Source organism: Sturnira hondurensis, unplaced genomic scaffold, assembly GCF_014824575.4.
Source record: "Sturnira hondurensis isolate 20B ecotype Veracruz unplaced genomic scaffold, ASM1482457v3 Scaffold0000167, whole genome shotgun sequence".
In the NCBI taxonomy this organism is placed as follows: Eukaryota; Metazoa; Chordata; class Mammalia; order Chiroptera; family Phyllostomidae; genus Sturnira; species Sturnira hondurensis.
The window spans coordinates 10,921,246-10,948,452 of NW_028072798.1; the positions used below are offsets into that span (position 1 = coordinate 10,921,246).

Consider the following 27,207-nt stretch of genomic DNA (forward strand, 5'->3'; position numbering starts at 1 on the left):
AGCATTTCATACCTTCTGCTTAACGCACTTCCGCGTGGACATGAGACGACAGCAGTCCTGCTTCTCCTCCTTGTCCTTTGCCCTTGGTTCCCACTCTCCGGGTCTCATCTGAGGTGGCCTGGCCTGCACCTGTGGTCGGGAGAGGATGCGCTAGGTCATCACTTGACACCGAGTGGCTCATGTCCACGCCAGGACGGCGAGTGTCAGGGTGGCTGTGGGTAACCGTGGATGCGTGTGGGTGTGCTCGCAGATTACCAGATAGTGCACAACTCCGATTTGGTGCTGTGATTCGAGGCCCTCCTTTCCCCGTGGACTCCGTACATGGTAGCCACTGGGAGCCACGTGTCTCCTGAATCCTGGGAGGTCGCAGTGGTGATTTTCTTTCCACTGCTATGTATGTACCAAATTCCTTTGCGCATATCTGGTATCTGTGGTAAATACCTTGGTGAAAATGGGAAGGTACGGGCCTACCTTTGGTGGCTTTTCAGGAGCGTCCGCTCTGTTGATGTCACGTCTGTGCGCCGGGAGCTGCTCACGGAGGTGTGTTCTGCCTGCAGAAACAGAAGAACATCGCGGGGGCACTCGCCTTCTGGATGGCGAACGCGTCGGAGCTGCTCAACTTCATCAAGCAGGACCGCGACCTCAGCCGGCTCACGCTGGACGCGCAGGACGTGCTGGCTCACCTGGTTCAGATGGCATTTAAGTAAGGGGCGCGCTCCGGGCCAGGACTCCGCTTTATAAGATGCAGATCTTCGTGTGTTTTCTTGTGACGTTTTTAAAACTGATTTTTAAGGTTTTTTATTTACCCTAATGAGGTCGAGAAACATAAATAACTATGGAAATATGTTGACTTCATAGTTGAATTCAGTGTTTCGTGAACCCCGGGAGTAAAACTGGCGGTTTTCAGGGGAGGTGTTGCTGAGCCGTACAGATGGGTGCGCTGAGCTCCCTGGTGTGTGTGTTGCAGGTACCTGGTGCACTGTCTGCAGTCGGAGCTGAATAACTACATGCCGGCCTTTCTGGATGACCCGGAAGAGAACAGTCTACAGAGACCAAAAATAGGTTAGGATGTTCTCCTCCCTCCCGGTTCACTTCATGTTAGTGTTTAATACGGAACAGGGGGCATTTTAAAAACGAGCGAGAGGCCCTGTTGGGCTTGACTTCCCTACTGAAGCAGCGAACGTGACCGCTGTAAGAACAGCGCCGGTTTTGCATGTCGTGCTTTTTCAAAAAGCCTCTCAGGGTGGGCGCACGTCACCGTCTCCTACTTGAGTGAGACCAGTGTTGCCAGGACTGCTGGTATCTCAAGGGATGCCCCGCCCAGGCCTGTGCCCCAGTGACCCCGGGCGCCCTGCCCTCGCCCTGTCTCTGAACAGATGACGTCCTGCACACGCTCACGGGGGCCATGGCGCTGCTGCGGCGCTGCAGAGTCAACGCAGCCCTGACCATTCAGCTCTTCTCCCAGCTCTTCCACTTCCTCAACATGTGGCTGTTCAACCGGCTGGTGACGGACCCCGAGTCGGGGCTGTGCTCCCACTACTGGGGGGCCATCATCCGCCAGCAGCTGGGGCACGTGGAGGCTTGGGCGGAGAAGCAGGGGCTGGAGCTGGCTGCCGACTGTCACCTCAGCAGGATCGTGCAGGTGGGTGGCCCGAGGCCCACCAGTCCCCGTGTGTGTACTTCCTAGAACAGTCTGATTCTCTTGTGGGTGGGCACTCGGATGCAGCAGAACCCAACACCCCTGCTGGGGGTTTTCCTGTGCACAAAGCATGGGACCATGGTGTGCTCACTTGCTTGGGTCCCTGTAACAAATGCAGCAGGCTGTGGGCGGGCACCACAGAAACGCATCCTCTCTCAGTTCGGAGGCTGGAAGTGCAGGGCCAAGGCCAGGTAGGGCTGGGTTTTCTGGGCTGTGAGGGGCTTGGCCCTAGGCCTCTTTCTGAGTCCTGAGGGTTTGCTGGCATTTGGGGGCTTTCTAGGCTTACAGAGGTGTCCCCCGATATGTTCTAGTCTGCACAGGGCCTTCTCCCTGTGCACGTCTGTGTCCGGTGTCAGCCTCTCATAAGGGCCCTTGTTTGAACTTGATTGCTTTGTCAAGACCTTGTCTCCAAACCCAGTTGCTTTCTGAGGGGCGAAGGGCTAGCATTCCACCTAGGGAGCACAGTACGGCCCCCCCGCAGGTGGTAACCAGAAGAGCAGACAGCCGTAAAGGGTCCTTGTTACTGAGATTAGTAAGGCGTGTTCCTAAAGATACATTCTGATTTGAAAGTGGGAGATAGTTAACTCCTAAGAATACAAAGCCAGGGAGCCGTAAAGTAAACACCTGTCCAGGTGTAGGTACACAGAAGGTAAAGATAGAGGAGTCGAAGCCCACTGCTCCACAGGGTCCTCACAGAGCCAGGATGGGACGAGAGGAGAAGGAGCAGAGGAACGCAGAGCGGGCCCGGTGCTGACGGTTCTGGGCGGCTCCTGAGTGGTCAGGGACTGGAGGCCGCTGGGTGCAGTGAAGGAAGCGAGTGTCTGCAGCCTCAGAGCTGAGGGTGGGGTGTCCGTTACTGCTCTGGAGAGATCAGCATCAAAATGGGCCGATACCCTCCTGCTTTGAGTTAGATGGGTATAAGAAAGGTCATTATGATGAAACTGTTTTGACCCTAGTAATTGGTTGTCCAAATGGTTACATAAGCGTTTAAAGTTTCTACAAGAATTTTTACATGCTTTATGAACATAAACAAGTGAATTTCATTGTTTATATGTTTTAGTAAAATGAAGTGACATCTAAAACCTTTCTGAGACAGTCCTTTGATTTCAGTGTGTGAAGGGAACTGTTCCTTTAAAATACCATGAATTTCAGAATCAAATCAGCAGGTTATTGCAGGGCGCCTGTTACGTGAAGGGGACAATTTATGAATGGCCATCACGTCATGTGTCACACTGTTCGTTTTCCCAACTAGGCCACCACTCTGCTCACCATGGACAAGTACGCGCCTGATGACACTCCCAACATAAACAGCACCTGCTTCAAGCTCAACTCGCTGCAGCTCCAGGCCTTGCTGCAGAACTATCACTGTGCACCGGATGAGCCATTCATCCCCGCGGTGAGTGGGTGGCGCCGCGGACCACACGGGGTGGGGGACACATCTGCACAGGGAAGTGAGGAGAGTGTTGCCTTATTTCCTTAGAAGTAAGCTTGTTTACTTGACCATCTTACAGGACCATTTTCATTGTTGATACATGAGTTTGGGTTTAGTGTGAGAAGCAGAAACTGCATGAGCATTTTAAGTAGAAAGGCATTTAACTCCAAGGATCAAATCTTAGGAGACCATTGGAGGGCTGGTGGCGGGGCAGATAGGCAGTTGCCCTGGAGTCCTCAGTTCACGGGCACACCCCTGCCCTTGAGACACAGAGGCCCTCGAACTGCTGCCACGCCCACAGGTGTCCTTGAGTTGCTGGGCTGGGGCCCTCCTGCATAGCTGCCTCCCAGACCTGTGCAGTGGTGCCTGACTGGTAAATGCAGGCTCTCATGCGGTGCAGCTGGAGCTGGGGTGTTCCTGCTGCAGAGGGCGAAAGCCCAGTTCAGGTGTCTGCTGCAGCTGGCCAGCGGCAAAGTGGGAGATGCTGCGGAGACCGCGCGTCACTGTTGGGTCAGGGACTCCTTGCATAGGCGTCCGCGAAGGGAGAGGCCAGGTGCTCGGACAGACGTATCGGCCAACCGGCCCCCAGGACTGAGTGATGCTGCGGTAGGCATCCTCAGAAGTAGCCCCGGACTGGCAGTCCACCGCATCCCCCAGCAGTGCAGTATGTACATAAGCCGTGTTGTGGTCGTTAAAGGCATGTGGCATGAGTGACCCTGAGCGAATCCTGGCCCACGACAGCTTGGAGGGCTGTCATGGCATAAATTGCACAACAGAGGTCAGATACAAGCTATAAACAGCGTGCTTCTGTCTGTCTGGATTTCCAGAGAAGACGGGGGACGTATGTTGGCTGCCGGGGTAGCAGGGACTCAGGGAAGGGGTGAGCACAAGGGCTGCCTGCCAGTGGGCTGGCGTGCTTGTTCCCTGTCCTCTGGCGGAAGGAGTGCAGACGTTCTGGTGTGTGTGTTGTGCACTCGTGAGAACTTTTGAACAAAGTCTCTTACAAGCCTGTAATTCAGAACTAACCTCCGTAGAAGCTGGAAATAGGTGTTTTATCTTGGTTTTACACATCGTGTGAGCTTTTTCCACATCATTACACATTCTACGAAAACAGCACTGGATGTTGGAGAATTGTGCGAGGACAGGTGACTACTTTTGAAGAGAGAAAGCCTGTTTTCTTGTGATTGAATGGCTTCTTTTTATTTAAAGCTATACACCCTTTGAAGTTAACCTCAACTCCCTCGGTTCGTGTGCTGGAGAGTGCCTTGTGGGCCTGCTGCCCATGTGGCCTGCGGGAGCGGAGGCGGCCCCTGGTCCGCAGCGCCCATCGGGGGCATCTGTTTGTAACCGTGCGTCTTTCCCAACCAGGACCTGATAGAAAACGTGGTGGCCGTGGCCGAGAACACGGCCGATGAGCTGGCCCGCAGCGACGGGAGGGAGGTGCAGCTGGAGGAGGACCCCGACCTGCAGCTGCCCTTCCTGTTGCCGGAGGACGGCTACTCCTGTGACGTCGTCAGGAACCTCCCAAATGGCTTGCAAGAGTTTCTGGACCCTTTGTGCCAGAGGGGTGAGTGGCATTCCCGGCGCCTCTGCAGTCTCAGCTGCAGCCCCATTCAGGGCGCGTTTTACCAGTTCTGTGTTCCCACGAGAGGGTCCTTGTCTGCTTCTAAGAAGTCAATGTTCCAGGACTGGGAAGGAAGCATTTCCTGGTGACACGGAGGTTGCAGATGTTCATAGTTCTTGGGGGTGGGCTGCACAAGAGCCCTGTGAGCCCTGCTCACTGGGTGGCAGGTGGGCCTGGGTTGGAGGGAGGCCCTCATGGCGCCTCATTCCTCCCCCCCCCCACCCCACCCTGACCCCGTCTTAGGGTTTTCGGGCCTGGTTGCAGGCACGAGCCTCTGGAACTGAAGTGTTGCTGTTGGTGCCGGAGCAGCACAGGCTCTGGACCAGAGGGCCGAGCCCTGACCCCAGCTTCTCCCTGCAGCTCCTCGTCACACAAGGGCTGTGGTGACAGCCTACCTGGTAGGGCAGTGCCCAGGGCGGATGGGCCACCCACGGTCTCTGAGTGTCGGCACTGCTGCTGTCCCAGTGCCGGTCAGCACTCGGCTCGTGTGAGAGACCCGGCACCAGTGCACGTTGTAGAGAGGGGCTCAGGCCCCTCGCCGTACCCTGTGCCTGTTCGTGTTCTCTGTGAGCTCGGTGGGTGGGAGTCCTCATCAGACCTGAGGTGGGAGCTGTCAGATCAGAGCAGACTTCAGTCCCGGTCTGCTGCTTTCCTGTGGTGCTCTTATGAGTAGGAAAACAGGTCCCAGTTTTAGGCATTGGAACAAAAGTAACAGGAGAGTTCGGGCTGTGTGTCCGTAGGTGTGTAAATTGAGCGAGTGTGATGCTTGACCTCAGTGAGTACTTTACTTGCCATAGGTTTTTATGTCTTCAGACGGTTTGACAGTATGAGACATCGAGCAAGGCTGCCGCTGGGAATGAGGTGTGGCCGTGGCCGCAGCCCTCCAGGAGCGCAAGTGGAGCGGTGGGGGGTGGGGCAAGTCTAAGGGACAGACCAGGCTGTGGTGTGCTTCTGAGGAAGGCGCTGGGTGGGCATCTCCGGGCTGGGTACCTGTCGGAGGGGCCCTGAGCTAGGCCCGGGTCCGCCTGCCCCGCCCACGGAGACCACAGCACACCTGGGTGTGGGTTGAGGCCCCAGCTCTCCCCTTCTCCTTCCAAGCTCCGCACGGCCGTCGGGCCTGACAGCCGGGCGCTGTTCCTGGCTCCCCTGTTTGGCCCTCTCCCCATCCCGTGTGGGACTGGAGACTGAACTGTGAGTGCGACTGTGTGCCCGCCCTCTGGGACGGGCACGCTGTGTGGGGTCAGTGTCGTGCTGTGGACCCCGTGGGACCAGGGCCTTTGTCCCTGTCCTCCTTGCTTCCCTCCATGGAGAGGACCTCAGGCTCTTCCTCGAGTGTCAGCCGCCTTCCCTGGGAGGGATGCTTGTGGCAGCATCTGCGTCACGTGCAAGCCAACATCCAGAGGACGGCCGGCTGTGCGCACGGCTCCCGGCTCTGCAGCGCTGACCCAGGGCTGCACTCGAGAGTCCAGCTCACTAGTGGGCACGATGTGTGGTGTGCATGCGGCTGCCGCAGAGGAGCTCAAGTCGGGGGACAGGCGTGTGCCCAGTTGGGACTCGTGAGACCTGGACTTGGCGATGAGGTTTCTCCATGATGTCCCCCAGGTGCTCTTGAATGCTCGATTTAGGACACGGTGATGTTTCCTTGTGGTCTGGGCACAGCCATGCTATTTCACATGTTACGTGGCAGTGCAGCCGAGTACACAGGTGCCGTGAAAGGGGCCATGATGTGCTCGCAGCGTCCCTTCTTTGGGGCGGTTGGTGTAGTGGTGTGAAAGAGGCTGTCGAGTCGGTGTGGACTCCTGCCTGGTCTGGGACATCGCTCAGCAGAGAAAGGGGGAATGCTCGCAGTGTGGGCCACACGTACTGTGGAAGCTTTGTGGAGAAAATAAACCACAGTTGTTAAACTTTAAAAACTAAGGTGATTATGATTCTCTAAAACAGGGGAAACAGAAGTTGTAGGCTGTATTTTAAAGAAACTTGATTGAAACTTACTTTTTCCACAAAGGACTGAAACTAAGTAAAATTAACAAGAACACTTACTCTTGTCTTAACTGAGAATATTGTGTCATCTCCTTTCTCCTCTACCACAAACAACTTTGTAACTGTCCAAATTTAACAGCCAGAATTCTCACTGGTGGGCACTGGAGTGGGTGGGCCCAGCAGTTCTGCCCACCGGCCCCCGAGCCAGCACTCAGCAGCGGGGCTGATTGGGACAACGCTGTGGGCACGGGGTCTAGCACACGGGGTCCTCTTGGTGACCATGAGCTGAGGACTAGAGCGAGACCATGTGGGGAACCTAACAAGAATGGTGTAAGACCTGTGTGGTGTGACTGTCAGGAAACTGCTGAGACACCATCACATTTGACTGAACAAAAAGAATATTTTGTCATTTGTCCATGATGAAAATATTACACCTTTTAAAACATTATGAAGTGATTCTAAAGTTTATTAGAAATTCAAATGAGTATGACTTACAAAGAATTTGGACAAAGAATAATGAGAATGGGCCTGTTCTACCCAGAATTGCTGTACCGGGTAGCTTGTATCTTACCTGCCAGGCCACGTAACCAGGGCCAGGCAGTGCAGGTGACATCACGCCTGTTTGTGCGATCCTTTGCCTTCTGGGAGGGAGGGGAAGCATTGCTGATGCACCCGTGTTCGAGCGGAGCAGGCGGCCCTGCAGGGGAGGAAGCGTGGTGTGACTCCACGGCTCCCCACTGACACGAGGGTGCAAGTGCCCTGGGATGGATGGCACGGGGAACCGTCTTGCTGCGCTGCTTGGCGGTGGGCGTTCTGTCCGACCGGCACTGACGCTCAGGGCTGAGTGTTGGGCTTTCCCACCATTGGAGGACGGGAAGGGGTCGAGAAGAACAGTGAATGTTGCCGTTGGGTGTGAAGCCATCGAGGCTTCGTGCTGGCTCCCTTGTGGATGACTAGAATGGTGTCTGCGTGGTGCACTTTGCAGTCTTGCCGTTTGCTTTTCTCCTCAGGGTTCTGCAGGTTGATCCCTCACCCACGCTCACCTGGAACTTGGACGGTTTACTTCGAAGGTGCGGACTACGAAAGCCACTCGATGCGCGAGAACACAGAGTTGGCAAGTAGTGGGAGGGGACTGGGTGGGCGGGAGGGGCACCATGGCCCACAGGGTTTGGGAATTGGTTGCAGGTTTGTTCTGTGTTTACAGTGGGCATTGCTGTGCTGGGGAGATTTTTAAATCACTTGTAAATACTAATTTTTAGAAAAAACCTTGAACCCACAATTCGGACATGAAGTTTTTACTCCAGGCCACGTGTGTACAATTTAGTCTATAAACTGTGCTTTTTAAAATAAAGAATATTTATTCCCACAACTATCCCAGCTTTAATGTTAATGCATGGTTTAAAAACATGTTAATAGGGTAGTGTTAACAGATTTTACTAGAAAATGGTTTTTTTTGGCTTCAGATATTTTTTTCATAGCCAGTTCTACCTTGTCTTTAAACATGGATCAAGTCACGTATTCGTCGGTTCCAGTACTGACCAGCTCTGTGCATGCTGAGGACCCTCCTGCTTTGCTCGGTGCAGAGAACTGTGCCCGGCAGGCCACTGCCCCACACCTGAGAAGAGGGCGCTGCCTCCCAGCTGTCTTGTGCCCACGCACTGGGGTCTCTCTGTTGGAAATGCCGGTTCTAAAAAGTCCCTTTCGAGCTTGTTCAGTCCCATTTACCATAAATGCGGTTCTGGGATTTAGAGATCCGGGTCTGCACACCACGCCCCTGCCCCACTGCTTTCTCAGGGCACACGGAGCATGCCCGGCGGCAGTACTGAGCCCGGCATGAGAACGAAGTGGGTGTTTGTGCGTTCCATTTGAAGGAGCTAATTGTTTTGGCTTGGTGACCTACTTCAGGTTTGAGCATGTGTTACACCCATTCCCAAGGCTGAATGAAGTGGTTTGTGATTTCCGCTTCGTTGAAGGGACGCCCAGGTGTAACCGCTGACACGGGGGACATGCCTCCTGTGCTGGTTATTGGCTTTGTCAGCTGCCCTTTTCCAAATCACAAGGGATAACAATTTCTAATTCCTAGATTTTATAGAAAAACAAGGATCTTCTAGATGGAATTATTGAGTATTCACAGATCCCTCAGGAGATTTCAGGTCTTAATTTAAAAAATAATTCTCATGTCACCTAACCTTACTTCCCTTGAAGTACTGTCTCAGCCTTTGGTGCTGTGGAGGCCAACAGCCATCCCCTCCTGGCAGCGGGCCTTTGCACAGTGCGTGTGCCGTCAGCTCCCCCCGGGTGGCTCTGGCGAGTCTCCTTAGGGCTGTCCACTCCTCCATGTGAGCTGCGAGGCACGTGTAGCACGTCCCTCCACATCCTCGTTGGTGGACCCACTCTGTCACTGGCCTGTCTCCTGGGACGTGGCCACATCGCAGCCGAGGACTGAACGCTGTGCTCGGACCCCGGGCGGCCGGGGCCCTGCTGCTGCAGGAGACAGAGGTGTCCTCGCCTTTGTGAGGGCTGTGTCCTCTCCTCCCCATGGATGGCACACTGTTAGTTCCAGCTTGTTTGAAAAACGCCTACCGAGATGGAGTCCGAAAGGCAATGGAGGAACAGTGTGATTCTGTCTCGGTCAGGCCCCTGGGACCTGGTGGTCGTAGGTTCAGTTCTGTTTCACGTGCCACGGTCCTCCGGGAGCGCATCGACAGCGCCCGTGACTGGGCCCTCTTCGGCACCCGAGTCGGGGGTGCCACCTCCGTTTCCTCCCGCTGCTGGCTTAGAAGGAGCCCTCCCTCACTGGTCGGGCAGCGCCCCTCCCCATTCCGTCGCGGACTCCGCTGCAGCCACGACATAGCCTTTGTCTTTATCCTTCAGGCTCAGCCTCTGCGGAAAGAGCCCGAAGTGATCACCGTGACACTGAAGAAGCAGAACGGCATGGGCCTCAGCATCGTGGCGGCAAAGGTAGGACTGGCCGGGAGCAGGAGGCCTGGGGCTGCAGGGGCGTGCTGCTGCGTTCCGGGGGCGGGCTGGTTGTTCTGGGGGTGGGCCCCTGTGCTCGGGCCCAGCTGGCTGAGGGGTGGCCTCCATGTGGGAAGTGGACTGAGGGGCACCTAGAGGTCGCTCAGCTGGTGCTTAGAAGGAAACTGTCTAGGCGGTAGCAGGAGTAGGTTGCCAAAGCGGGCAGAAGGTCCGGCGTGGGAGAGAGCTGTCCCTTCGTGGCCTGGCAGGCAGGTCAGTCACCACATCACAGCAGCATTGGCAGGAGTGCGGGCGGTCGGGTGCGCAGTCCCGGTCAGGGCTACTGCCTCCTGAGACTGCAAGTGCTGGGCACGCCCTGGTCTGTGCATGGTGGAGGTGGGGGGTGCTCCCTGGGAGACCTGCCAGGGTCCTCCACCCTCCCCAGACCTCGGCTGACGGAATGGCTGCCACGAGCCTTTGCCTGCCCACCTGGCTCCTGGCCACATGCCTTCCTAGTTCGTGTACACACTTGCCACACTCGCCTCTCCACTCCTGTCTCTGCCTGGAGCTCCCCAAGCTGCTGTGCGTCCTCTTTCGAACGAGGAAGTGCTGGTGTAGTTGCGAGACGTCGTTTTGTTGTAAACACAGTAGGTGACTCAGGAGTCCTTGCTGCTAGCAAGTGGTTTGTGACCAGGAGTCAGTAGGGCCCTGTCGCTGCTCTCCACCAGCCTGGGGGCCACAGAGCTGCAGGGGCCCCAGGCTGTGCCATGCCCCTAGGGCCAGGCCTTCTGTTCCTGTGACCGACATCCGAGGTGACCGGTGGGAAAGCGGTGGCTGCTTTCTGGAGTGACGTGTGCTCTGTCCCGGAAGGGAGTGCCAGGTGTCTGCTGTGCAGGAGTGCAGGGCCACCGCCACCATTCTCGCGGTGTTTGCAGGGTTTTTCTCGTTTCCTCCACTGACACATTTAAAAAGAGATTTGTACAGCCCTGGCTGGTGTGGCTCAGTGTATTGAGTGCAGGCCTGTGTACCAAAGGGTCGCTTGTTCGATTCCCAGTCAGGGCACATGCCTGGGTTGCAGGCCAGGTCCCAGTGAGAGGTTTGCTAGAGGCAGCCACACACTGAGTTTCACTCTCTCTCTTTCTTTCTCTCTCCCTTCCCCATCTCTCTAAATATATATGAACATAATCTTTAAAAGAGAAGAGATTTGTACAAAATAACAGTGTTAAATAGTGTTTATAGTTAGGATAGAGGGTTGTAGAGCTGAAGCTTCCTGGGGAATGGTGACAACACAGGAAGTTAGAAGGGTGTGAATGCAAGAGGACCCTTTTACCAACCTTGGGTGTGCCTCCACAGGACACACAGTGTCCGGATTAAACACAACCCCCATGCCACTCCCAGGTCTCCAGCAGACGGGTGCTCCCCGTCTCCCCCACTGGGCAGCAGCCCCTGGAGCGGTGGGGGGGCCGCTGCGAGGCGTGTCCCCTCCAGTCCTGGAGGGCATTCTGACGCGCCCAGGGGTCTTCATTGGTTTTGCTTCCGGTCTGTCAGGTGGGCTCCACAGTGAGCAGTGTGCACGCAGAACTGGGAGGGGGGGCCGCAGTAGAGGAGCCGTTGGAAGGGAGTGCAGACCTCGCTCTGCCCCGGGGGAGCTGACTCGTCAGCCTGTAAACACGTTTAATGAGACTGTGAAACTGAGCGTTGGCTCTCTCGGAGCTTTCTTCTCCTGCCAGGCATATCTGGGATCCAGGCAGCCCCTTTATTAGTACATACTCCGGTCCCTGAGGGGGACGAGGCACAAAATGTGCGGGAGCGCGTGACATCAGAGGTCTGCGCCCATTTGAGGGTGTTGGTTGAGTGTCTCCCCTGCAGTGTACCTGGAGGCTGGGGGAGAGCGAAGGAGAGCAGGCGTGAGCCAGGTGAAGGCGTGGGCTGTCCCAGCGTGGGCCCCACATGGGAATGGTGGGAGTGTGGGCGGAGGCTGCAGCCAGGCCTGAACCCTGGGAAGCTAGTGGGGCCGCCCCCTGAGCTGTGCCGAGAAGGGGCAAGGGGGCGACTCAACACTGAGAGCAGGATCACAAGGCTTTTCTCTCGGGGGCCGGCCCTGCGTCCTGGCAGGCAGTTGGCCCAGCAGCAGTGCCCCAGCCTCACCGAAGAAGAGGCCCAAGTAAGGCCCTATGGTGCTTGAGGGGCGGCTCTGAAGGTTGGTTCTCGCAGTGTCGCAGCGCAGGGGTTGGAGGGGCTCAGAGGTGTGGTCAGAGGGGCTGGTGGGTAAGCACTTCCTGGTTTTCCAGGGGAGGTGACGGGCTTTGCAGTGGCCGTGGGTGGGGAGGTCAGGTGGCACTGATGAAAGCTGACGACCCTCTGAGGCCAGGCCGCGCTGAGTACACCGCTGCCAGGCTGGCAGGGCTCGTCCCTCCCATATGTGCTTTCAGGGCAGTGGGTAGAACAGGGAGGGTCGCCTTGTGTACCCACGCTGTCTCCTGCACGGGGTGCGCTGCTGAAGAGCGGCCAGAGAGAAACTGAGTGCAGTGTTGAACGTGCTCATCTGAGACTTGGGGGCCTGGGAGGCCTGCTGCGGGCGTGGTGTCTAGTGGAGAGGTCAGCGGGTGGGTGTGGAATTCAGAAGGTGATGGCCGGCGGTGAAGCTGGGGGGCTGCTGGATGCTCTAGAGGAGGTCGCTCAGAGAAGGGGTCTGGGAACGCAGGTCTGCACCTGCAGCGTGACTGGCAGGCGCCCTTCCTCCCGCTGAGGCCTAGCTCCGCTCCCAACTGTCAGCCGTGGAGCCCGGGCCCTGCGCCTGAGTGGCCTGGAGCCCTGAGCGACCCCTCTAGGCCTCAGCCCAGTGAGGGAGTGTGGCGGCCTCCACTGTCCCTGGGGCTGGGGGACCCTCGGGGTGAGGATCAGACTGCTTATCCTCCGTCACTTAGGTCCCTGTCATTCAACTGTGTGTGCCTTTCCTGTCTTGGCCGCAGCGCCGCCCTGTGTCTGTGGTTTCGACCGTCCCTCCCCTCTGTGCTGGTCTGGCCTCTCTGGCCCAGGCCCCCTTCGAATTTCCCTGATGAGCGTGTGGCTCCGCGGCTGGGAGCCCGGACATTGTGTTGATGGTCGGTTCCCTGGCGCCCTTGCACACTGCGGTTCCGTTTTACGAGATCCAGATGACTCGGGCCCAGCGAGAGTGCAGGTTCCTCTCCGAAGCACTGCTTCAGGAAGTCGAGCATGCTACTTCCTGCTCATCTGTGGGACAACACGGTGCTTCCTGTTTGGGTTTTCGGAATACAAACAGTTCCATCCCTTTTACTTTTCTGGCTCTTTTTGAAGTTTAATGAAGTACGAAGTGAATAGAAATCAGAGCTGACTGGTTACGTAAGAGTCTGGATGTTGGTGTAGCTAAGTGCCGGGTGCTGTCACTGTGTCCAGCGCTGGGCTGTGGTAACCCAGTCTCACCCTCCCCACTGGGTGGGCAGCTGTGGAGGCTGCACGGAGCGGGCAGTGGTCTCCAGCTGGAGAAGGGGCCGCCATCTGGTGTCGGAATGTGGTTCTCCGTCGTTGGGAGAGCGGGCCCCCTGGTGAGTGTCCTTGGGGCCGTGAGGGTGGGTGTTCCCGTGCCTGCCCCCGCTGCGATCTTTAAAGAATGTTTTTTCTTCCACTGTGACTTGTTTAAACCTGTCACTAATGAACACTCATGAAACAGCCATTTAATGTAGCTTGTAATTATTACACGCCCAGGTGTGTGTTGTTTTTGGTTTTAATGCTGCAAGTTCTTAAGGTTCATGAAAATACAAGGTTCCTGTATGCTTTTTATACAAGAAAAAAAAAAACAAGTTTAGTCCTGCTGGTTATGATATGGTGAAAATTGCTTGGCATATTTGTAACTACAGCTGTGTGATCTGCTGAGGAACGTGCAGGAAAGCCCGTGCCCCGACAACTCTGTTCTGGCTCCATAAGGTGGTGTTCACTGCAGGCTCTCGCTGAAGCCGTGCTCTCTAAGAGTAGCATAAAATGACAGTTTAAAAAGTACTTAGAATATTTTACTAGTTTAGTGAAAAATAAATGGCTGATTCAGTAGTATCTTAAAGGTAGCTTTAGTGTGTGCTTTTAGACTGTAGAACAATTGTAATTTTTTAAGTCTGATTTATCAGCAGTTAGCTTAAAACACATAATCAGCTGTCCCGGCCCTCAAAGCAGAGCATGGGTTACCACAGCACCCCCTGCACCCCAGGAGCAGGACTGTGCTGCTGCCTGCAGACCTGAGAGACCCTCCGCCCCCCCCCCCCGCCCCCGCACCTCCCGCCCCGGCTTCTTGCCCGTCCTTACTGTGGCCATGCGGGCAAGACCTCATCCGAAAAGCAGAGTCAGGAAATTCTTGGTTCCTTTGTAAAATCCATTCCCAAGTACGCCCTGTGATTGTGGAGTTTCTTTGTGGAAATGCCAGAAATAACTCCACTGAGTTGTGTAAAATGACCTAGTGTCCTGCATGAGTCTTGCTTATGAGTTTGAAAACAGTATATTTTAGTTCTAAAAGCACAATAATAAATTGTATAAAAGAAAACTTTTTTTATAATACTGGCCTAAGTGCTTAGGTCTAGGAATGACCAAATGTGGGATTCAGGCACTGTGTTGAAGTAGGGGTGCTGGGTGTTCCTCCTCCGAAGTAGAGTAGTCACCCCACACAGCCGTCATCTGGGAAGACGGCGCATCTCTAAGGTCCCTGAGGGAAGGGCACCTTCAGGCCACCCTGGCCTCACCCATCAAGATTCAGCCAAGGCTTGGGGTCAAGGCACACTCCCGCTCAGCTGCAGGCGGGAGCTGGGGAGGGGGGGAGGGAGGGTCGTGCGCCTCGGCCTCTCCCCTTTGGCTCCCAGGCCACTTGGAGAATCTCAGGAGAGCTCTGTGCCTTCACCCTGGTGATGTCCCCACACAGCACGTTCTGCGTGGTTGTCGGGCCCACAGGCCTCCTGCAGCCCATCTGTGGAACCTCACTTAAAAACACCCTGTCCAGCTCCTCTCCTTCACTTTATGGAGAAGGGAAGGCTGATGGTGCGAAGTCTTGTTTAGTAATTGATGCAGAGAATAAACAAATGAACAGAGCTGGGCCTGGAACCCCACTCAGGGAAGTCAAGCTTCAACTTGCACCCCGCGATGCATCTGTCGGGCACACCTCCCACATACCTTCATGGTGCTGAGCATAGTGTGTATTGAGAATGAGTTTTAAAAGTGGTGATTTCAGAGTTAAAGTCATTCCTATGAAAAAGAGAGTGCTTTATGATGTTTTTAAACTCCACTCCAAACTGTAAACAGTCAGTGAATCAGAGCCAGGTGACTGACAGTGCTGTCCCAGAGCCTGAGAAAGGGGCATGGGCGGAGCTTCCTGCTGAGTGTGCCTGGGGAAGCTTCGGGTATTTGGGGTCACCCAGCCCCCTTGCTGCTCTGGAGCCTCTGGTCGCAGTTGGGACTGGGTCTCTGTGCCCGGCAACTACGGGGTGAGCTCATGCTGTTCTCGCTGGAGTCTTTTTCTTACTGCTCTTGGTTTTTCTGGATTGCGTTTTGGTGATGTTTTTGTGCTGTTGGTTGGCTTGCACTCCTACGCTCACTTGGAGTTTGCCCAGGGAATGCTGGGGGCCTGTGCTCTTCCCATTGAGCCCCGCTGTGCTGTGCGCTGTGCTGGAACTGATGGGGCCCGCACTTTGAAGTCTTCCCAAAAGGCACCTTGGGCGAATGAGAAACCCCAGACCCTCGGGCAGACTGAGAGGTGCATTCAGTCCTTCCTGTCGCCGGGAGCCGTCTGGAGCACAGCCTCTCTTGCCCTTGGGTTTGGGGACCCTTTTTTATTACTTGTGTGTGCTTGCTCCTTCCTGCCTTTTTTGCTTCACCCTCCCTCCCCCTACCCATTCTCCCTTTCCCCCCCCCCCCCCCCCCCCCGTCCCTTCTCACGCCCCTCCCTTCCCTTTTAAAGGAAAGAGAAGCAGCTGCAACGGGCACGGTGTTGATACTAAGATCACACATGCAGTGACCTTCGTTACCTCATTTCAGTTGCTTTTTTTAAGGACAGAGACCTAGGTTGTTGCGTTCTTTGCATCACCTGGCTAATGTGGCTGGTCCTTGCTCCCTAGTGGTCTGTGGTCTGAAATGGTGATGGCCAGCAGCGTGGTGCCAGGCTGCCTGGGGAGTCACACCAGTCGAGGTCAAGAGCAGAGTTGTAGCTTAGGACTTAGAACTCTTGGTGCCTCTGGAATGTGCAGTTTCTTTCAACATGACCTTTCTGAAAAGGTTTTGATTTGTAAAGTGAGGAATGGGTAATTTTGAATGGTTATGCTTATTTTTTTAATTTTACAAATAGTGAATACACTTACATATACAGTAAGTTTTTCCAACCCTAGCATAGATACCTTTAGGCAAAAAATTCTTTAAAGTATTTAGCTTTTTTTTTTTTTTTAAGATTTTATTTATTTATTTATCTTTAGAGGGGAAGGAGAGAGGGAGAGAAACATCAATGTATGGTTGCCTTTTGTGCGTCCCCTGCTGGTAGTTAGCCTGCAAGGAACCAGCCTGCAACCCAGGCATGTGCCCTGACTGGGAATCGAACCGCGATTGTCTGGTTCGCAGGCCCGCGCTCAATCCACTGAGCTACGCCAGCCAGGGCTAAAGTATTTAGCTTTAACATGTGTTTTTTATGTTGTGTTCCTCTTCCTGGGTTTGGAGATCAGGATGTATCATGACGACATACACTGTATTACAGTGAGGTCTTGTTTTTACCTGATTATCTGCTGTCATGAGTTCATTGCCAGTGCCTGTGGTGGCCGTGACACCGGTGTGACGAGCCTGTCATTCTGGAGCGGTGCCATCCAGGACGAGTGGGACGCTTTCTAGCAGCTGCCTTGTGAGGTTTAGTAAGGCCTTGTTTGGTGCACTGTGTCCAGGATGGTGTGGTTTCAGAGCAGAGGCGATGTGCATGAACCGGGTAGTTCAGACTCTCTCTTCCACACTCTGTCTTTGAAACCCGGGCCCGTTTCCTGCGGACACACACTTCACTCGGGACTCGGGGCCCGCGGCCGCCCCGCCTGGCGGCATGGTCTGCAGCCTCTCAGACTGCTGGGTGCCAGCGTCCTCGAAGCGGCATCCACATCTCCTGTCGGCTTCGGCTGGCGCACGCTCGCTCACATGTGTGCTCCTTGAGTGGCAGGCGAGACGTGTTGGAGAGCAGCAGTGAGGGGTCGCCTCCGCCCACGTTCCTCTGAATTAGGGAAGGGGGGGTTGCCGTGAAATGGGTTTGAATTGCGTGTGCATGTAAATAATAGGAACTGGTGGAATTATTTTAACAAATCACTTTAAATTCAGTTAGATTGATTTGTGTGCGTCATTGTTGAAAATAAGACATAAGTGGCTCACTATTTCTGAAACAAATTCACTTTGTTTCATACATCATTTTTACCGTCTCTGGTTCTGATTGGTGTCCAGATGGAGCAGGGCAGGCGCAGGGAGCACGAGAGCTGCGTGGTGCCAAGGAGCCCCAGTGGCTGGCAGGGGAGGGTCTGCTGTGCGCCTGGCGAGAGCCTGCCTGTGCCCAGGCTAGGCGGCAGTCAGCAGAGGTGAGGCAGAGCTCGTGGGCTGTGAACGTTCCAGGCCAAGGCTGCCGTGGCCAGATTGACAGCTCGGATCGCCCCTGTGTTGGTTGGGTTTGTGGGGTCCGGGTTGGAAACAGTGACCCACGGTGCTTTGCGACACACACAAGGGCAGTCCGGCTCGCCTTAGTGTGCTTCCACCTCCAAGCGCTGTGCTGCTGTTTTCCTGACATGGTCACCAGGGGAGCTGCGGTTTCTCTTGTGCGGCAGGCATATTTACAGGTGCTGGTGCCGGTTCAGAACTCTGCGCTGTGCCTAAAGTACAGCTGGGGTTCAAGCGATTGGGGGAGGGGCGGGGCATTCATTCCCGCAGAGGCCCCTGGGCTGCAGAAAGGGCGAGTGCTTGTGGGAAGGAAGGCAGTCGTGGGAGGCAGCACGCCTGCCTACGGAAACGGAGCGGCGCGGCCCGAGGGGGGAGTGGGACTGGCTGGGGCGGGGGTGCTGCCTGAGACTGCGGTGGCACGCTTCACTGCCAGCCGCGGTCCGGATGCCTCTCAGGACGTGCTAGGTTCCGATCCTGCACTTTGCACCAGTCTGCCGCCGCAGCCGCCGCAGCCGCCGCAGCCGCTGCCACGAGTGTTTTTTACAAGTGGGTTTCGCGATGCTTCGTCGGTGACCTGTGACGTAGTCGTGCGTCTTCTGCATCGAGGTCTCCGTTTCCTTGGCCCTCCTTTTGTGATGAGTAGATACACTGCTTACAGAGGGACTGACTTGGAATTCAGAGAATGGGCCCTAACTGGGGAGGTAGGTAAGTTCCCCTCAGGTAGAAAAATAACGCCTGTGACTTCTTCAGTGCTGGGCCTTTCCCGTCACGCGCCGCCAGACCATCACAGGTGTGTGTCACTCTAGAGAGAGCGCATCTGGTGCCAGAATCCCAGGTGCTCGGGGCTTCTCACTCTGTAAACCGGCAGCTGTACAGTGTTTCACTGTTACTTACCAACTCGCATAATGGATGTGGCAGCTGCTTCCTACCTTACTCATGTGTTCCTTGCAGCTCGGACTTCCTCGTAATAAGGGATTGTTTTCAAAACAAGGAATTGACCGCATTCTAGTAGCCTTATAAGGAAGCTGCTCTGGAAGGGAGTTGGGGAGGCGCCTTCTCCCAAGTAGCTGGAACACAGGACAAAGCGACCGTTCGGTGGGAGCAAAGGAAATCTCGTCTGACGTCGGGAAGGTAGTGGCGGGTGAGCCTGGGACTCGGATGATGCAGGGTTTGGGCAGGTGCAGCGCATCAGAAAGAGGTTGTGTGTGAAGGGAACCGGGGAACGGGGCAGCCTGGGGGCCATGAGGCCTGTTCTGGCTCACGGCCGTGTGTTGTGGGTCCTGGACTTGGGTCCCGGGAGTGCGGCCCCTCCTGCAGGGGGCTGCCACACAGTCACAGGCCGAGGGTGGTAGGGGCATCTCTCAAGGCAGGTGGGACCTCAGGTGACCAGCATGAGGACACGGTCTACATTGTGCCAGAAGTTTTCTGACATTTATACTGTTGACTTCTGTCTGTTTGAAGGCGTGGTGGTAACAATGCTGTCGGTGTCTCTGTTACATGGCCAGTTTCACCTGAATATTTCACTTAGTCTTATTAATTTTCATGTTACGTGTAGTATAATCAATTACCTGTTTTAAAGTGTTTTAGGACTAAATGCTATTCAAATAGGGAGTTTGCTGAATTTAAGCTTATGTATTAAGTTGTGTAAAGTGTGGAGTGGTTAGGAAATAACAGAGCCTAGTAGTTCCCCTTGGGTGTGAGATCGCTGATTTAAAAGAAGCGATCAGAACGTACAGTAGTGCCCGGGGAAGCCGCGGGGGGCTGGGTGGGGAGGACGGGCCTCTCCCGGAGCAGGGGCCACAGCAGAAGGCGGCACTGGTGGGCGACGGCGGCGGGTGCGTGGGGCTTCGGGCGCCAGGGAGAAGGAAGGGCTGTTTCTTTCGTGTTCTTACAGCGTTCTGTTTTGTGATTTCTTAGAAGAGTTCTGTTGTTACAGTTTGTCCAGGTAAATGAGGTTTTTGTCTTTATCAGTAGTGATCTTTGATAGAGCTGGGGAGAGGAGGAGGACCTGCTTTATTGTTTTATTGTCTGAATCACAAGGAAGTATTGCATTACCAAAGAGTAATTCTGTGTGCAGATACAGGTGAGTGCCCATTCACACTGAAAACCAGGACCGTCACCCCCGTATGTCCACCGAGCAAGCATTCCCCGACCCCCAGTGGATGCCTGAAACCGAGGGTAGTACCAGACTCTGGGTGTTGTGTCGTTGCTAGACGTACACACCCGTGATAAGGCTGAATTTATAAGGTAGGCACAGGAGAGGTAAACAGCGGTAATAAAACGGAACAACATACAGTATAAAAGTTATGTGAACCTGGTCTCTCTCAAGCGGGCGTGATAACAGCGCAGCTGTACAATGTCGGATGGACCAGCTGCATACACCTTGGAGAAGCAGGACAGAGGGGTGAGTCACGGCCCAGGTGGGGCGGAGCAGGACAGCAGGAGGACTCACGAACACGCTGCTCAGAATGGCACCCATTCAAACTTCTGTGTTGTTTGTTTTTGGAATTTTCCATGTAGTACTCAGATCTGCTTAACACAGGGAACTGAAACTCGGAAAGCGAACCTACGGGTGGGGGAGCTGTGGTGTTCTGAAGTTCAGCAGGCCTTGCTTTTATGTTGGGGAACAAGAAGGAAGGGTGGTTTAAGAGCCTGTTTTAACACTCTGGCCTGTAGGTACCAGCTGTGAGTACGTGTCATGTCACGTGGGCAGAAAAAGAGGGCTTCTCAGTGCTTGGCAGCTGTGGAGAGAGGCCTCTTGGACTCACAAGACCCCTGCGGCCAGGGGCACCTGGTCTTCGCGCGTGGGTGTGTGACCAGCTGCAGACAGGGCGTGCGGTCAGTGAGCGGTCGTGGGGCGAGGGACTGCCCGTGCCACAGCCGAGTTGTTGCACAGAGTGGTCAGCCATACATTGCGTGAAGTGTAGGCTGTGGTTTTTCATCACGTAGTGTAGTCCGTATGCGGGAGTTCCCACTTCAGCAATCGGGCACCGGCGGGCGGTGGGGGTGTCTCGAAGGGATTCCCTTTGATGGGGCCCAGTCCCCACACTTCAGGGAACGGGGCACGGGCGGGTGGAGGTCAGGTGGGCAGCACGTTTGTTGCTCTTTGCTAAGGGATGATAAAGTCAGAAAGTTGCCATTTACTAAGTGCCTCCTGCGTGTTTTGTATTGCGAAATTGCAAGTTACCAAAAATGCAAGGTTTGTCAACTCTCCAAATGAGTTTTTTGTCTTTTAATTTTATGGCAAAGGAACCCAGGCGAGGACCCTTGTTTGCCCTTGGCTGTCACGTTGTATTGGGACGTGCGGCCTGGGAGGCGCGCGCGTGTGACAGGCGTTTCTAGGCTCACGGAACCGTGGCGTGCTGGGCCCTGGGTGTTCCCAGAGGGGAGACCGGGGGGCAGCCTGCACGGCGATAGCTCGCTGGTCAGACTCCTCTCCAAACCCGCAGTGCTTCCTAACAGGAAGGAGGACTTTTCAGGGGGAAACTGAGTAGTGGGAGCACTGCGGGTGGTTGTTCCAGCGGGTCGTTTGTGGAGGTCACCACCTTCTGCTGTTGCTTTCATGAGGTGTCGCTGTTCCGCCGCTGGAGAGGGTGTGGCTAGGAAACACGCCGCCGCCGCCGCAGGGAGTCGGCAGTGCAGGTCCCTGCGAGCTCTCGCGCGTGACCCGTTTCCTCTGGGCCCCAGTAAATAGTCCAGAGTTTGATTGTGGTTCCTGGCTGTGCCGTCCAAGCAGAACATCGGCCATTCTCGGAAACGGTGGTGTCTATGTCTGACCTTGGTCTCCCGGAAGTTCCTCACGCTGCTCTGTGACTGGATGTGGGGGGGGGTTCCTGTGCGTGCGCCGTGGCCTGGGGCCTCGGGGTTCGTTCACGGTCCCAGCACCTGCCCCTGAGTGGAGTCATGCAGAGTGTTTGCCGCGTAACCTTCTCTCGCTGAAGTCTCTCTTGTTGGCCACAATACATTTTTTTGTGATTTAAATTCTTAAGGGTGTGAGGGGGTCTAGGAAGATACCGGAGTGTGAAAGTGCTGTGGTTAATTGCTTTTGTGTGACGGTGATGAGTGGTATCTGTGTCCTGAGAGTGGTTTTGTTCACTCACCATTGAGGCTGTGTGCATGGGCAGTCTACGTCACCTGTAGTTTCTGGTCTGTTCAAGACTTGTCGGTAATTAACTGATTTTTCAGCAGTGATTTTTCTTAATTTGGAAGGCAAACAAACACATTTCTTGTTAGTCCCTTTGTGCTCACTGAAGAGAGTGTTGATCCTGCTGATGGTGTTTTTGCGGTTCTGACCCCGTGAGCACAGGAGCCAGAACCTGTGTCACAGCCGTCTGTGCGCGCGTGCCCTCCCTGCTGCGCGCGCCCCCCCCCCCCCCCCCCCCCAGGACTCCTCGCTGAGTCTTCAGTGCGGCCTCTCCCTTGTTCCACGCAGGGTGCCGGTCAGGACAAGCTCGGGATCTACGTCAAGTCTGTGGTGAGAGGAGGCGCTGCGGACGTGGTCAGTACCCTCACGAAAGACGTGGCTTCTCTGCGTGTCGTATCTGACACGTGGTAGCAGATGCTCCACCATGTTTCTAGTTACCAAACCCTGTGCACTGTCCTTTGAAGACAGGCAGACAGGAAGTGTCCTGACCTGGTTTTTCTTCCTCCCCCTCCCCTCGCCGCCCACCTCGGTCATGCTGTGCCTTGGTGTGTGCGCAGGACGGACGGCTGGCAGCCGGGGACCAGCTGCTCAGCGTGGACGGGCGGAGTCTGGTGGGACTCTCTCAGGAAAGGTACCATTTGTCTGCCTGCTTTAAGCTGAATGTTAACAGTACAGTTTGGGATTGGGAGACGACAAGAATTTAAGGAGTTATGCCCCAGTCTTCCCTGTGTGAGTGTGAAACTCAGTGCATGTGCCCTGTCACTTGTCAGGCGGGAAAGGCCCCTTCACAGTGTCAGTGAGCACTGCCGCCACCCCCCTCCTGTGGCCTCGGGCGGGTGTGGGGCTCTTCGGAGGCGAGGGCAGTGGGTGGTGGGTCTTAGCGGCAGCCGGGCCACTCAGGGCCCAGGCTCCTATGGGGACAGAGCAGGTGGCATGTTTCCTTTCTCTTACCTTTGTGACCCTCTCTTCCTAGGGCAGCGGAGCTCATGACAAGGACCAGTTCTGTGGTGACATTGGAAGTAGCAAAGCAAGGAGCCATCTATCACGGTCTTGCCACCCTGCTCAATCAGCCGTCCCCAATGATGCAGAGACGTAAGTGAGGCCCGCGTGGGAAGAATGGGGGTGTCTTGTCCACCAAGCACTGCCAGCCTCGGCTCACCGACCACCTCTCCCAGCCTGGCATCGCACGGCCGGGCCCTGCCTCACTGTCAGCGAGCACCCTGGGGAGGTGGGGCTGCCCTGTTCAGTGCCCCCGTTTGTGAAGATCAGGAGGTTGGGGGTGTGGCTTGCTGGAGCCAGGGTGTGGTGTGGCCCTGGGAGCCACGGTGGTGACTCATTAGATTGCCTGGCCCCTCAGAGGCGCAGGGGGACACCCCGCCAGTGCTGAGTGTGGGAATGGGTTTTCCGTGTTCCCAGCAAACACAGGACGCAGTCTTTAAAAAGCAGGTCAGCTCTGCACCGAAGGACCATTCGTGCATATGTGTAGTTACTTCAGTCCTGCGGGCGCTGAGCTGGGACCTGATTGTCTTGCTAGGAGAGCTCACCATTTCAATAAAGTGTCAGTTATTTGAGTAAAGCAGTTTGTTGGTGAGAACTGTGGTTTTGTAGCTACATCAAAAATCTCAGAATAAAAACCCATATAAACTTAGGAGTTTTTGAAGAAATTACTTTATAAACCACAGGAAAAATGATGGCAACTCACATCATATTTTAAATCATTGCATACTTTCCATCTCAGTCTTCATAGTCCACCTGCTCACTGGGCCCGACCACCGAGTCTGGCCTGGGTGGGGCTCTCCCCCTGAAGGTCTTGTTTGGGGGCTTCAGGCCCGGACCCGGAGTCCAGATGGCCCAGGGTCTGAGAACCCGGCCTTCCGCTCCCTGAGCCGAAACGAGGCCGAGTCCGGGGCACCTTGGCCCAGCCTGTTCTTCCTCCTTTTCTAACGTGACACCTGACACACTGCTTATGTGGGTCCTGCCTTTCCTGCCATTTCAGAGGCGAACTAGACAGGGTCAAGAAGAGAGAGAAAACTTGGAAGTCAGTAGTAAGTCAGGGTTACTGAGCGGGAAGCTGAGAGAACTGAAAAACAGTTGGAATGGCCCTGTCAGATGTCACCTGTGGCCATGAGCACCCGGAACGATTCAGAAGTTCATGTACTTAAAAATGAGGGAGTGGTTTCTGAAAAGTTATTTTAAAACAGGTTTTGTAACTTTTGTTACTTTCGTTGCTTAAAACAGGTCAGTTTGAGAAAATAAGCTCTGAAAGAGTACCTTTTTCCATTAATGCCTGTTTAGTGTTGCTTTACTTGAAAACCTTTCCATTCTTATGTAAAAATCATCTTATTTCCCACTAAAAGCAAGTTCAGGTATGGAGTTTTAGATATTTGTAGATTTATCTTTCTCAGAAAAAACCTTGAACATACGGTGCCCTCTCGCACACGTTGTGATTTCAGTGTCGGATCGCCGGGGCTCAGGCAAGCCCCGGCCGAAGAGCGAAGGCTTTGAACTCTATCACAACTCCGCTCCCAATGGGTCCCCCGAGAGCCCTCAGCTGCCTTGGGCAGAGTACAGTGAACCCAAGAAGTTAGCCAGTGACGACAGACTGCTGAAGAACAGAGCCGACCACCGGTCCAGCCCCAATGTGGCGAGTAAGAGAGCCCCCCACGGCCCTCCCCTCCTGCCCCCAGCCCCCAGCCAGAGGAGCAAGGGCACTCCGGTGGGCTCATGGGGAACACAAAACCGCTGCGTACAAGTGCGGGCTCACTGGCCTGTTTTCCTGAGGCCATCAGGGCAGATGTTCTGTAACGGGAAGTAGGAGCTGAGTAGGAAACCTACTGATTCGGTCCCTGCTCTGGGCAGGTGCACAGACAGTGCCACTGGCCGGGCGACCGGTGATCGGCAGGAGTGCCAGGGAGCAGCCCACACGGGTCTGTCCCGAGCTGGATACAGCCTGCAGCCCCTGTCTGTGGGTGGGCCTCGTGCTCCGGCCATGACTGTTGAGGATCTGGGGGGCGTGGGAGCCCAGTCCCTCCCAGGCCTTGTGCCCCTCTCCCAACCAGCTGCTTTGCAGGTGGAGCGAAGATGGGCAGCACGTGGTGACTGCCCTCTGGACCCCTTGTTAGGTAGCGTCTCCCTACGGCATGTGACATTTCTGCCCCTGACTCTCCCCACCAGATCAGCCTCCGAGTCCTGGAGGGAGGAGCTCGTACGCCCCTGGAGCAGCTGCGAAGATAACATCCGTCTCCACAGGAAACCTCTGCACGGAGGTCTGAGCCCTGCACCCGCTCTCCTGTCTGAGTCCTCAGCTTCTCCTCAGAGCACCTGGCCAAGCCCGAGTGCAGCCACAGGCTAGCCCTGGCGCTAGCTAGGGGCCTTGACGCTTTTCTTTTTAGTAGGATATGTAAAAGAGCTGTAGATGAACAAGTCTGGGCAAAATAAAGTTTTTCATTATTTGCATTGTGTAGGATCAAAACACTTGTAGTTTCTAACATGGTTTTCAAATAGACATACACTACTTTGTGAAAAAGGTCACTGGAAGTCACATTAGCCCTCTGCACAGACTGCAGTGCTTGCTCACTGGCCTTTCTCGTGGTTCCCAGGAGCAGACGCCGCCCCCACGGCCCGAGGCCTACCCCATCCCCACGCAGACCTACACGCGGGAGTACTTCACCTTCCCTGCTTCCAAGTCCCAGGACCGGGCAGCCCCGCCCCCTGCTCACAGCCAGTGGCCCGCCTACGAGGAAGAGCCTCAGGTGCATGTGGACAGCAGCCATCCCAGCGCCGCCATGCAGGTTAGAAGGGGGGGTTCCACACACACTCCACCCCCAGCAGGGCAAAGCCATTTTCTCCCCACCAGCCCTGCTGACAGCGTTGGTTTCTTTGCCGGTTTTGTGGTTAACTGAGAAGAGGGAGACAGATAGGCTAGGATGCTGAATGTGGGGAAGGACGCCTTGTTGTCTCATTGTGTGAATGAGGAGAGGTTAGTGATGGTGAGTGAGCCTTGTTTACAGTTGCTAGGGCCAGTGGGCCACTGCCTCTGGGAGGGAGAAACGAGAGCAGAGGAGTCGGTGGGGCTCCGTTTCCACCCCGAGCTCCCCAAGCCCTGGGAACACCGGGGGCCTCGGGTCCCTGCCTGTGACGCTGCTGGCGTGGCCGAGGTATGAGATGTGCATGGTAACACAGTGTAGAGAGCCAGGCCATAGGGCGACAGAGCTGTCTCTCCATTCAGGTGTGACTAGACCCTGTGCTCCCAGACGACATTGCAGCTGCCTAAACCTAGAAGCACTTCAGGGCCTGGGAGAAGGCCTAGGGCTAGAGCCCCGCAGAGCAGCAGCCAGTGCGGAGGGTGGTAGCCCCAGGGTGGGGGCGGGGCGGCGGCATTCCAGGCTGCAAAGGCAGCTGGAAAGACATGGAAGGGCGCCGTGTGACAGGCTGAGGATTTCAGTTCTGTCTCAGTTAGTGGAGAAGGGGGGTCAGTGGTGGTAGTTAAGTGAGGGCGCGTTTTCCTTTTCAGAAAGTGACTGGGTGTTGTGCCGGGGAGGGATCTCTGTGTCCGGTCCGCGCTGCACAGCAAGCACCCACCCCGGGGAAGGGGTCCGAGTCTGCCAGTCTCGGGTCAGGGTGGGCAGCAGTGCTGGGGGGTCCAGATGGGGTTGCGGTTGAGCCTAAAAGGACAACATGGCCCCGGGGCCGGGGGTGGGGGTTCTTCACTGGGGGCCGTGGGAGGAAGGAGGGGAGAGAGCCCCGTTTTCTGAGGGTGGAAGGGACTCAGGGCGCAGACCTTGCTTGTCCAAAGGACTGGCCCTCGTCTCCTGCTTGGGTCCGTCCTGTCCCCATCCTTGCCGGCCTGATGGCCCCCACCCCCAGCCCTGGCAGCCGCAGGATACGGCTGTGAGCAGAGGCCTCCTCCAGTCTCCCCTTCGCAGCGAAGTGGCTGTGGGCCCCGTTTCCTCCAGCATACCGCTGGGCCCCTAGGGGGTCTGCTGGGCCCCGGAAGTGGGCTGCCCAGTCTCACCTGCTGTCCGGGCAGTGCAGGGTTGAGCCCCACATGTGCAGGTGACATCTGCCGTTCACTTCTGCGACACAACATGGGCAGATGATCCCGAGAGGACAGGGACGGGGTGGGGGCAGGTATTGAAATGACAGAGTTATGGTGGACTCTGCAGGGAGGGGCCAGGAATATGCCTCAGGGGCTAAAGGGGGTCTTAACGGGAGCAGCACCATGGCTAGGAGTCACCAAGCGCAGCTGTGGGGAGAGCGTGGGCGATGTCGGAGGTGGGCCCCGAGCAGAGTCTGTGCAGACACAGTGAAGCAGCAGCCGAGTGCTGGCTGTCCATGCTTCACCGTTCCTGAGGCTTGTTTTTTCCAGGGATTCTTTATCTTTCTGCTTTTTCAAGAAATAGTTTGTATCCTATTGTTTGTTTTTTAAGGAAAGGAAAACCGTTTATTGTCAGGTTTGCATCTTCAGTTTTCACTCCTTAACGGGGCAGGGGAAAGTGTTTGCCTCAGACATCACAGAGAATCACTTTTATCTTAGATGTGCTGTTTTTCAGACATCACACTAGCCCTTTGAGAAAGGTGTATTCATGTCTGTGTCTCATGCACACATGAAATGGTGTTCAGCCAGTGTGCACCACTGTAGACCCTCCTGAGAGGGGGCCAAGGTGGCCCAGTGCGTGTGGCTCCCTGCACTGTGCACGTGGCTGTTG

The 27,207-nt window shown here is 55.5% G+C and overlaps 1 protein-coding gene across 17 annotated transcripts in view; it reads left to right on the top strand.

Moving 5' to 3' along the window:
* The window catches only part of AFDN (afadin, adherens junction formation factor), a 108,946-nt gene that overhangs the window by 64,183 nt on the left and 17,556 nt on the right, over positions 1-27,207 (top strand). For all 17 annotated transcript variants that reach the window (XM_037062515.1, XM_037062735.1, XM_037063247.1 and 14 more), the window contains 13 exons: positions 558-703; positions 968-1,062; positions 1,377-1,642; positions 2,952-3,095; positions 4,500-4,698; positions 7,746-7,849; positions 9,610-9,696; positions 21,788-21,853; positions 22,057-22,130; positions 22,473-22,591; positions 23,953-24,147; positions 24,674-24,765; positions 25,099-25,290. In XM_037062515.1, coding sequence (XP_036918410.1) covers positions 558-703; positions 968-1,062; positions 1,377-1,642; positions 2,952-3,095; positions 4,500-4,698; positions 7,746-7,849; positions 9,610-9,696; positions 21,788-21,853; positions 22,057-22,130; positions 22,473-22,591; positions 23,953-24,147; positions 24,674-24,765; positions 25,099-25,290 — 1,779 coding nt within the window. The remainder of the gene's footprint in view (positions 1-557; positions 704-967; positions 1,063-1,376; positions 1,643-2,951; positions 3,096-4,499; positions 4,699-7,745; positions 7,850-9,609; positions 9,697-21,787; positions 21,854-22,056; positions 22,131-22,472; positions 22,592-23,952; positions 24,148-24,673; positions 24,766-25,098; positions 25,291-27,207) is intronic.